The sequence below is a fragment of the Mastigoproctus giganteus genome, chromosome 5 (assembly GCF_048544385.1).
Source record: "Mastigoproctus giganteus isolate SK-2022 chromosome 5, ASM4854438v1, whole genome shotgun sequence".
In the NCBI taxonomy this organism is placed as follows: Eukaryota; Metazoa; Arthropoda; class Arachnida; order Uropygi; family Thelyphonidae; genus Mastigoproctus; species Mastigoproctus giganteus.
In genome coordinates this window covers 109,469,814-109,481,967 of record NC_143579.1, presented here as the reverse complement: position 1 = coordinate 109,481,967, position 12,154 = coordinate 109,469,814, and the positions used below count along the sequence as shown (strand labels likewise).

The 12,154-nt window shown below is 36.0% G+C and overlaps 1 protein-coding gene across 1 annotated transcript in view; it reads left to right on the top strand.

The window, feature by feature from the left end:
* LOC150085632 (growth hormone secretagogue receptor type 1-like) overlaps positions 1-6,157 on the top strand; it is a 41,428-nt gene extending 35,271 nt beyond the window's left edge. The window contains exon 2 of the mRNA XM_090374625.1: positions 5,367-6,157. Coding sequence (XP_090230751.1) covers positions 5,367-6,157 — 791 coding nt within the window. The remainder of the gene's footprint in view (positions 1-5,366) is intronic.
* The last annotated feature ends 5,997 nt before the right edge of the window (positions 6,158-12,154 follow it).

Below are 12,154 nucleotides of genomic sequence, written 5' to 3'. Positions count from 1 at the left end.
AGGAAAAGTCACAAAATGGATTGACCTACAATCAAGCTCATAAGGTATCATTAGGTGGTCACAAAAGAACTGAATGTAGGAAATGACTCTGAGTGATTTACGTAGATTTTAAAAAGGCTTTTTACACAGTCTCACAAGAACGTCTTACACATAAGCTGGAGAGGTGTAGCATCTGGAGGTAATTGCTAACATGATAGCAAGATAAAGAGTAGTTATCAATGGAAAATGCTTCAAGCAGAATAATTCCAAGGGTACTGCGCTAAGGCATTTGTTTCTAATTTTCATTTGATTATAGTATTAAAGTTTCATGTCAAATTTACTGATAATTTTAAGATGAGCAGGGTTGTTTGCATAACTATGATATGAACAATTTAAGCACTTCAGCCGTCTTAGATTGTAATTTGTTTTTATTTCCGTAAGGGCTGCAGATTATTCTTACATGTTTCATGTAACTCCTATACCATTTCTTCAGTTACCGAAGCGACTGTTCTTATTACCCCGTAAGCTTTCCACTCACACATATGAAAAATCTGAAAATAATCTGTATTCTTTCAAGAAATTAAAGACACGCTACTATCTACACAGGTGTAAGTGCTTGTATTTTCACTATTGTTCATTTCGATTTACCTGCGCACCATGCCACTAAAAGAACAACTTCCAACAAACATATGCTGCTACAATAAGACAACAAATTTTATAACTGATATTAAAAATGATAGATAAGCTATAATGATAGTAAATGTTAAATCTGTAGGCCAGATACAGCGCTTTATTTGGGTCACAGTAATCCCAGGTTAAATTATCAAACACTGAGTTGGGACGAGAGAAATAGCTCACTGAGCAATTGAAAATGATAATGAATCTAGGCTTATAGGTTTTAAAATAGTTCAACATGGAATTTTTCATCAGTGTAGTAAAGCTGCTAGGAGAGTGTATAGGGTAAAGTCGCCCAGATTTGCACTACGTCGATAAAACTGGCTGTATACAATTTAGGAAACACTATTGTTATTATAATTTACGAGCTGATTGTTAAAAAAAAAAAAAAAAAAAAACCTCTGGTGATGTCTTGTTGTTGTCGTAGTAGCTTTTTAGGAACATCAGCGACTAAGGCCATATTGCTGCGTATATATTGTCTGTAAATTGCGTGCGTTCTGAGGTCGATTTTCTGTGTACTGGATGAAAAACCAAAGTTTCAGGGAGAAAAAACTATGCTATCTCCGCCTGAAACCAACTAACTCATCCATGTTGTGAAAAAAAATCATAAAAAATTCCTCATGTCATCGACAAGACTCGAACTCACGTCTTTTCATTTTAACATCCAGTATGAGGAGGACGGCGATTGTACCAACTGTGCTACAAACGAAGTCAACCCTGGTGACACCACTATCATGGTTGTCCCTCAGTGATGTACACATAGAGGAATTTTGGGTCAGAGGTAAAGAAGTAATTGCCCCAGCCCCACTATACAAATCGACGATCAAGCCACATCGTGTATATCGCACACAAGTCTAAAGCCTCATTTTAGGAAAGATCGATATTTACATAAACGCTACAAAGGAGGGCAACATGATTGTGAATGTACAGAGATATTCTTACACGAAGAGACTCCAGTTCTGTAATCAGAAACCCATGCAGATGCTTAGTTTATTAACTTTATTTTACAGTTTGAAAACTAGTCATCTGCATGGGGATCTGATTTGCAGGTTTTATGACTTAAAAGAACTGAGTAAACACTTAATAATGATGACGTGATTTCTCTTTCCAGGATGATATTAATAAGAAGACATCAATTCAAATTAAGGAAAGATAATTGTAAACTGACTAAGAAAATTTACTTTTATTAAAAGGGTACTAAATAAGTACTTCGAACGAGATAAAATATGAAACTACAGAGACAATTTTTATTCTTTTTTTAGGCCTGCAGTCCTACATAAGCTTTACTTTTATGCATCCTTCTGTCATTTTTAATACTAATAATTTAAAGGGTACTATTTGCATGTTATAGCCCCATACCCGAAAACACAGGTTTAGCTTTTTTGTGGGAACGTTCCAGTTGCAAAGCGGACCTAGTTTGCTAGGTCCGCTTTGCAACTGGAACGATCGGATGCCGAAGGAGAAGTTTTGAATTTGGGAAATTTATGTGTAAGGAAACTACTTATTATTTTGAAAAAAAAAAAATTTAGTGCACACAGGGTGTATATTAAACATTGAAATTAAACTGGAATAAGGGCATGCCTAGTGTCTTTGTGGCAAATTTAGTGGCAATGGCTTTTTGAGGATGATTAAATGAAGCCGTCTTGGTGTCATTCTAGGTAATCTTCAAAGCCAAAGGTTAACGATGACTATCATTGAATCACTCAGTCATCGGTATCGATGATATCTATACAGTTATCATTGGCTGCAACAATCACCGACCCTCAATGGCATCTTGATGAAAACATTCCTCGAATCCGTTAATAAATTTATTGATTTGTAGATTCGTCTCTGTTCTGAGTTTTATACCGCTTTTTATATTAATGTTTTCATGTATACTGATGACTAAAGGTTAAAATACAGATGATAAATGTGCAATAATCTGCAAAATAATTGACATAAATCAATGAAATTCGGTACGGAAGCATTATGTTAGAACACAATAGTGCATTTCTGAAATATGCAATTTCAGCAGAAATTGTAAACTGTTATAGAGGACGGATGTAATTACACCGATAGCTAGCCAACGCTCCTGCCATTCTACTTGAAAAAGAAAGTTGGGGGTCAAAATTAACCCCAATTTTCTTTCCGTAGTGGAGAGAATTATTAGCCATTAGAAGGGACCGACGGTCTATTGTACTCCTTAAATAGTCTGACATAAGGTTCAAAGATTTTGTGCCTGTGCCTCACAATAATCAGAGTTCCACTGACGAAGAGGAACTGAGTATGCGATTTGGAAATTATGAATAAATAAATATTCCACATTGTTGTGTAAGTACTGACAAAGTATTAGCCATATTGTGCAAGGAAGCCATAGGCTTTCGCTGCACCTGGCCAAAACAATAAAAATGAAAAGTAGATAACAAAATACAAATTATGTACTTCTCTCCTCACATAGGTAACTATCCAGTTAACCTTTTGAATTGCTTCGAACTGTCAGGCTCAACTACCTGCAAAGGTTGTTGAGACTTGTTACATTCAGTCTAAACCTCTTTGCCTGTATTTGAATTTATGGCCCTTAGCTTCGGAATTCTTTATAACAGTGAAAATTACACCTTCACTATTTTACTAACCCCTCTCAGAGCTTTATAAACCTTAAACTGTGTAGCCCACATAATTGGTGTTACTCGTACGGTCGTCCTTTTGCGAGATCTCACAATGCGAGGTTCTCGTCTTTGGACCCTTACAAGAAGCTCAATGTCAGAAGAAGAAAAGAACAGAAGAAAGGTCCTCTGTACAATCCCACAGCCTGCGCGGTTAGCATAGTAGTATCGTCACCCTCCTATTCCCACCGCGTGGAAAAGAGCGGAGTTCGAATCCTGTTGATAACGCGAGGAATTTTAGTGAGCTTTCTTTTGCTCCTTGGCTTAGATCGCAAGGTTCTTTCCCCCCAAAAGTGTTTGTTTTTTTGTTTGCTTCCAGCAAACAGGCAAATCGACCAGAGCACACATAGTTTACAGACAAAAAAAAAAAAAAAAATATATATATATATATATATATACGTAATCATTCACGGGGGACCCTAATATCATAATTTGGTTTGTTTGTTTTTTGTACACAATCCAATAACAACTAAAATGCCAGGAGGGTTAACATAAGACACTGGCATTATTCACATATAATGGTCAGTAACAGGAGCACAGTACAAAATGAGACTAAGTCATTGAAAGCATTTATAAGGTGTAAATAAATAAAAGACAGATGCATGCTTGTCAAGAGCTCCAGCTAATTCAAAAGTTTACCCAATAGGCGTGTGTGTGTGTGTGTGTGTGTATATATATATATATATATACATATAAACAAGATGTGTTAAAAGCCAGAACAAATTTAAAATTTTTGATACTTCATTTTATTTTATTCTGTGTATTCATTAATTTATTTGTTATTATATCTAATTAATTTTGTTTTATTTTAGTGCTTTCTGGATTTCATCAAGCAATATGAGTTCCTAGTTATCTGATTATGAATAAAGTGAAATATAAAAATTTCAAAAATATAAATAATTAATTAATAAAAAAACATTTTTAATGAAAAGATTTTTCAGGGAAATCATACTACTTAACGATTTAATATTCAATAAAGCCTCAAACTGCGAGCAAATTTAGACTATGCATATATATTAAGTGCAATAGCATCATTAATACACAGCCATTTCTGAATAAACAGAATATTTATAAGGCGGCATCGTTTTAAGTTATATCTCATATTGTGAATACCTTCACAATATTAATGATGCTATTGCACTTAATATATACATAGTCTAAGTTTGCTCGCAGCTTGAGGCTTTAGCCCTAAACGTATCTTAGTCTAAATACATAATACACCATCAGGCATCTCTCATATTGTGGAGTTATACTTCATAACTGTTTTGCCACCATTGAATCACTTAGGTACCTACCCACCCACCAAAGAAGGGCCAAATAGCCTGAAATCACTCGGATACCTACCTACCTACCCACCCACCGAAGAAGGGCCAAATAGCCCTGAAACGGCACCAGGGAGAGCCTGATAATGTCCGGAGTTTCCAAGAATAGGTAACAACAGCCTTCTCCACTGGGGAAGCGTTGCCTATTCGAGGAATATATGAGCTTTGAGTGTGAGTTGAAGGAGCAACTGTCCCTTTCTTCCTTCTACGGCATTTCCTTCCTCTACCTCTCCGACTATCACTTTCCTACATCTTTATCTCTTTTCTAAGTCTAATAGGGATAGTATGTGGACAACCGAGAACTTTATCCCATACTATATTTCAAAACGGTGCCGTCTGGGTAGTGTTACCTATCTGAGAATAAGTAACATTAGTCTTCTCCTTAGGTGAAGATGTATGTTCGTGTCAGACGGCACCTGGGATTTCTCCCATCTCCGCTCTCCTTAGGTGAAGCCTTACTCATTTGAAGCAGTGCAATATCATGGCAACTCGTTGTGAAGGTATTCACAATGAAATATAAGTTAAAACGATGCCGTCTTATAAATATTCTGTTTATTCAGAAATGGCTGTGTATTAATGATGCTATTGCACTTAATACATACATAGTCCCGACTTGGTATTCTTAAGTTATAATTAATTCCTTAATTAATATTTAATTATAATGAACTTTTTGCATGCTAGATGCAGTAGAAATCTATATTCCTTACACTCATTATGCATACATTAAACAATTATTTACATCTTGCAGGTAAAACTGTGCCATTTGTGGAGGTTTTTGTTGCCCATGGTTCTATTCTCACCATCCTGGCAATCAGTTTTGAACGATATTATGCTATTTGTCAGCCCTTCAAAGCAGGATATACATGCACTAAAATGAGAGCTTTAGCTATTATCATGGCAGTGTGGATGGTTGCTTTAATCAGTACATGTCCCTTTCTTGGAATAACAGATTACAGATTCACTAAGTACATAGACGGCAGTGTGGTACCCGTATGTCTTACTTCAGCTCAAGTGTTGTGGCAAAAGATTTACGTGTTCGGTTCCATGACTGTGTTCTTCTGGATACCTCTTGGGGTACTTATGGTGGTGTATGGCATTATCACCAAACAACTAATAACAGATAGGAAAACATTAAACTCTAGTAAAGAAAGATCACAAATGAGAGCTAGAAAACAAGTAGTTATCATGCTATCTGCTGTCGTCACATGTTTTTTCGTATGTCTTGCACCCTTCAGAGTGTTCACTATTTGGGTAGTGATTGTTCCCAGTGAAGAAGTGGAAGCCATGGGACTAGAAATATATTATAACGTTCTGTACTTCTGTCGCCTTTTGTTGTATATTAATTCTGCCATCAATCCCATTCTCTACAATGTCATATCATCTAAATTTAGATATGGATTTCTCAAGCTTTTATTACAAACAAAACAGCGCCATCTCTCGAGGCGAGGAACAGTTAATACACTGTCTTCATCAACATGTTACAATACCGTTGCAAAGATTCCGAAAAGGTATCATTATAAAGATATTATTATTGCGTAATATTCATAATAATAATGCCTATAGTTTCTATAAATATTAACCATCAAATTTCTAGTAGTATAAATAAAATATTATTTCAATTTTTAAAATGGTCTCGTGTGAATAAATATTTTTATAGTGCAGTTACACACACACACCGCTTGTTCGAATCCATGTGATACTACAAAGTACAATGATATTCTTGTACTCTCTCCCTATGTTAACATTTACACACATATATTATTATTATTAGCTATATGGTGCAAGGAAGCCTGAGACTTATGCTGCACCAGCCAAAAAAAAATTCTCGAGTTACCCTGAGAGTAGAAAGGAATCACCAAGAAAGATGATATCCAGCTCAGGACCCTGGGCGTGCCAAGCTCATACTCACCAGATGTGATCATGTGAGTCTCTGGGGTTAAATATATATGAGTGTAAAAAAATCAAAAAATGCATGGCAATTCATAGGATTGATTACACTAGCCAACAAGAAATATTTTTTGTCATACCTCCGCCATGAAAATATGTGATGCTGGAGGATATAAATACGTTGATTCGGAAAATCGCTATAAAAAGTCGCTATCACGTCTACATCAAAAGATGTACCAATATTTAATGTTAAAATAAGGAAATATATACTTAGAATTCAAGTTCGTAATACAATTGTAAAAAAAAATATACGTTCTCTATAATTCATTTAACTTCGGAAAAAATATCATAAGAGCGAAATAGTTATACTGTATTTCAATAATATATAATCAAATATATATGCTTCATTACAGGATCTCAGCGACCTGAGATCCTGTAATGATGTTCGAACATAATCCTGAGATCATGTTCGAGAGGCAACCAGAGAGGGTAATACTCTTGATCTGGTTATCAGCAGTGATCATTCGTGTATTAAGAATTTGCAGATAAAGGAACCAATAGGTGGCAGTGATCACAGTGTACTGATGTGGGATTTACTTAGAGTTAATTACCATCAGGGGTAAAGGAAAGGGTCTTTGCTTTCGTAAAGGTGAGTACAGTGGTCTCAGACAGTTTTTAAATTCTGTACAGTGGGATCAACTGAAGATGTTACCAACAATAAATCCTAAGTGGGAAGCATTCAGCATTCAAGGAATTAATAGTGGAGGCTACTAAACGTTTCATACCTATTAAGAAATATTGTTCAAGGTTCAGGCCTAAATGGCATTCAAATTAACTAATGAGACTCGTAACAGAGAAGAAAAATGCATGGGATGCATATAAATTATCAAGCGACTCAGAAGCCTATGGCAGATATAAGCTAGTCTGTAATCAGGTCACAAAGGAGGTTAGGCAGGCAAAGGCATATTACGAGAAATATTTGACAAACGATGCTAAGAAAAACAGCAAGGATTTCTTTACTTATATAAACTCTAAAAGGAAGGGGATGAATCTGATTGGTCCACTTGACATCGATGGTTCGACTGTTGATGATCCTGCTCAGATAGCAAACAAACTGAATGAGTATTTTTCAGCGACATTCACACGAGGAGTTATTAAGGTTTAAAAATGGCAGAAGGTTATCAAATTGTAGCAGGGTGCTTAATGATTTTGTAATAACTGAGAGCAAAGTGGAGGAGAAATTGTTGAAGTTAAACATAAGAAAAGCACCTGGGGAGGATGGGATCTAGGACTCAGGGGAGCTTCCCAGTCCATGGGAAGCTCCCCTGAGTCCAAGGATGCTCATAATTATGGCTAAGAGTTTGCTTAGCCATAATTATGAGCATCCTTGGACTCAGGGGAGCTTCCCATGGACTGGAGATGTGCAAATGCATCCCCAATTCACAAAGGGGGATCGAAGGGACACGAGTAATTACAGACCAGTTAGTTTAACTTCTGTTCTGGGTAAAATAATGGAGTCACTGGTTAAAGATACATTGGAGCAATATTTCAGACACAGCATGGGTTTGCTAAGGGAAAGTCTTGTCTGACAAATTTGATTGGTTATTATGATGTGGTTACAAAGGAACTGGATGCAAAAAATAATTTTGATATCATATATTTGGATTTCAGGAAACTTTTGACACTGTTGCGCATGGTAACTATTGTACAAATTGGAGCAGAATGGTATTAAGGGTAAGTTGCTACAATGGATAAAAGGATGGTTGAGTGGGAGAAGACAGAGGGTGGAAATCAAATGGTGCCTGCTCTTCATGGACTAATGTTATTAGTGGAGTCCCACAGGGTTCGGTGTTGGGTCCACTGTTTTGTATCTTTATCAATGATATTGATGAAGGTATATCAGCCTTAGTATCGAAGTTTGCAGATGATACAAAGGTAGGCAGGGTTGTTAATGACTGTAATGGCAGTGTGCTACTGCAACAGGATCTAGATAATTTGGGCAGATGGGCTAAGAAGTGGAAACTGAAGTTTAACCTTGACAAATGCCAAGTACTGCATATGGGTAGAAGTAACCCGAGAGAAACTACCATGTGGTACTACCCTTAAAGTATTGGAAAATAAAAAAGACCTGGGAGTAATTGTGCAGACAGATATGAAGTTTTCTGAGCAATGCAGACAGGCTGCCAGGGCAGGTCATGGGGTTTTGTCAATGATATATAGGAATTTTGCTAGCAGGGAAGAGGAGGTGATTGTCCCTCTGTAGAAGGCAATGGTCAGGCCATGCCTTGAGTACTGCGTACAGGTCTGGAGGCCTCCTTTTAGGATGTAGATTTGCTTGACCGTGTACAGAGAAGGGCAACAAGATTGGTGAGGGGAATGAAGGGATCCTCTTACTATGAGAGGCTTAAGTTCTGCAAATTGAAGTAGCTGGTGACTAGGCACCTGCGCAGTGATCTGATTGAGGTGTATAAGGCCTTGAATGGGTTGAGCATGCTGAATTCTGATGGGATCCTTCCACTTGTTCAGATTACGAACTTAAGGGGGCATAAATTCAAATTAAGAAAAGATAGGTGTGCGGAAATTTGCCTTTAACCAGCAGGTGGTTAATTGCCGGAAGAAACTTCCATCTGTCGTAGAAGTTGATAGGTTGAATAAATTTAAGAAGGAACTGGACAGGCATTTGGAGGAAATGGTGTGATTTTTTTTTTGGCTGATGCTGCATAAGCTCATACACTTGCTTTCTTGCATTACATGCCAATACTACTACTACTACCTTGGTACTGCTTTTTCATTGTGGAAATATCTTGATGAAACGCTCCCCTTGTTCGTCCCTCACATTTCCCAGATTTTCGTCGGAAAATTCAAGATAGGAATGGAGAAAATGAATTTTCAATGACATTTGACAGCCCATGCTTTTGTAGCACTCGAGTAAATTAGTCACCAACATTTCAATTTGCTTTTCTATCCCCCCCCCAAAAAAAACGTGTACTACTGCCTTAAATTATTGCCAATCTGCCAATTCGACCTCCTTTAACTGGGTTTCAAACACATCGTCTTTGTATTCTAATTTGGGGTACTATGAAAATTCCTTAAGTTTGACATATGTTAAATTAGGAAACACACTTCAAGTATGCAATACTTGAAGTGGGCTTAGCACACCCAGGGTCCTGAGCTGGATATCACCATCCTTCTCTTTCTTCGTGATTCCCTTCTACTTCTGACTCTTGGGATATTTCAGAAATTTTTTTTTGGCTGGTGCAGGCATAAGCCTCAGGTTTCCTTGCACATGGCTAATAATAATCTAAAGTAGTTTTTTTGTATAAAATGTTTTTTTTTGACATGTTTATTCCTTTAATTTGACAAAACATGTGCACATACATAAGGTTGAATTTTTGCTGTTAATGGTTTTCAGAACTGAAAAATGGAAGTGAATAATTTCATGCTTGTATTTAGTTTTTTTTTTTTTTTTTTGCATTTTCAGCAGAACTAATGTTTTACATTGTTAAAAATGATTTAACAAATGTTAAAAAATGACAAATAGAAATTCTAAAATTTTCAATTTTTCATTAAAAAAAAAAAAAAACCTTCTTCATAACCTGGACATCCAAACCTTGCTTATCACTTTCAGCCATAATACAAAATAAATTTTGCAAGAATTAAACTTTTCAATTTGAATTGGGTTGTCCTTGCTTCCCTATTCTTTCTTCAGCTGCCTTACAAGTTTTGAGTGAGAATCCTGAGCCAAGTTTTTTTTTTTTATCACATTAATATTATACACAAATTTTGTGATTTTTCCTTTAATTAGAACCAGATCATAACTTCAACTAGTTTTAATTTCAACTTAGTTTACATTATTTCTCCCAGGCCTGTCACTTGGGTTACTGATGTTACTTATGACTGAATTAGTTGCAGTAGATATACTAGATTATACTGAAAAGTATAAGACAGATAGAACACACTGATTGGAGGGCCCCTGTTGGAAATGGCAGACAAGATTTTAGTCTGTAAAGGTTCCTAAAGCATAGAGCATGTTCCCTGGGGGAATGGATATACAGTAACTGAGTTATGGCTCCTATAGTAATAAAGGGGTTCCGTTCCAAAGTATGAAATATATAAGAAAAACTAGTCTAAAATTTTGTCTATGTATGTATTATATGTACCTTCATAATATGACTATGTACATAGTGAAATGCAAGCATATGGCATCAAAATGAAAATAAGAAACAATATAATATTAAATGTAATATTTATTAGAAATTTCAAACCAGTGTCTTTGCTAGCTAAAAAACTTATCCCACCAGTGCTATCACCAGTTTCGCTAGTGTTCATAAAGGAGTTTTGCCTTTTCACAAATGAGTGAACTCAACGGAATTTTATTTTGAGTTCGGTCTTCTATCCACAGATTTAAAGCTTTTCCCATTTTTTTCTAATTTAACACGAGTTACAGAGCAAATTTTTGAAGCAATTAGCGCGTTTTCACGGACACTACGGCGGATTTTTTCTTCCTATTTCTTAATCGTACCGTTGACTCATTGATTTTATATTTTGTCACTGAGGAGACACTTTCACCATTAGAAATTTTAACTAATAACTCAATTTTATTCGCTGCCATCACCTTTGATCTTTTTGCATTTCCCTTGTTATTCGTAGCCATATTTTTGTACGGGTTATAAAGAACTTGTCCACAATAAAGTCACTTCCTTCCATTAACACACTTGAAAGTGTTTTACACTGCAAAACGGTAGATTTATCACTTTTGTAAGCATATAAATTAAAAGCAAACGATGAAACCTTCCATGACAAATGCATAACACATACTGAACAAGGATTAGCGAGAAACATCCGCGCTCGAATTTTTGTCACTCCTCTCCCCCACCCACTGAGCGTTGACCGCGAAAGATAATTTTAGCCACGCCCATGTTTTTTTATGGCGGAAAATGTTCACGGCGCTTTAAAATTCAGATTTTTTAAGGTTTCATTTTATATTAAATCAGCGACAAATAGCGGGGGTTTACTGTATTTTGTTTTAGAAGGGCACAGTCTTTTTATGAAGCACTTTTTTAATGAAATATGGCCAAACCACCTCACTAATTCAGGTATGAAGTATATTTTATTTCCTTTGTAATTAAATGAAATACATAATTCATAAAAGTATGTATACTCATAGATATATTATGCCAAATCTGTATATATGTACTTGTTCTAGAAAGGGTACAAGATGTTTTGGAACCTCTGAATTAAAGTAACCCATAAAAATTTCTGCAATTAGGGCATTATTCTTCTCGGTATCAATCAACCAGATTAGTAAGATATTCTTTACAAATCAACTTTTACTTACATTTATCTAGGTACTACCTGGGTGTCTAACAACTTAGCACTGACATTTCCTTTAATTCTTACTAGCCCTGGTGAATTCTCAAGAGTTATTAGTTGTTACTGAGCAATGCTTAAGAGATATGGGCCCATCATCCTACATATATAATCTAGATGAAGTTAAAGAACTTTGTCCTTGGAAATTTGAAAATCATTTTTTTTTTCATTCACTGCCTCAAACTGATGGCTGCCTTATCTGACATATTCTTCAACTGGTGGTCACCAATCAGTGACCAATAATCAATATATCTTCTGGAGAGATCACTGTACTGTACC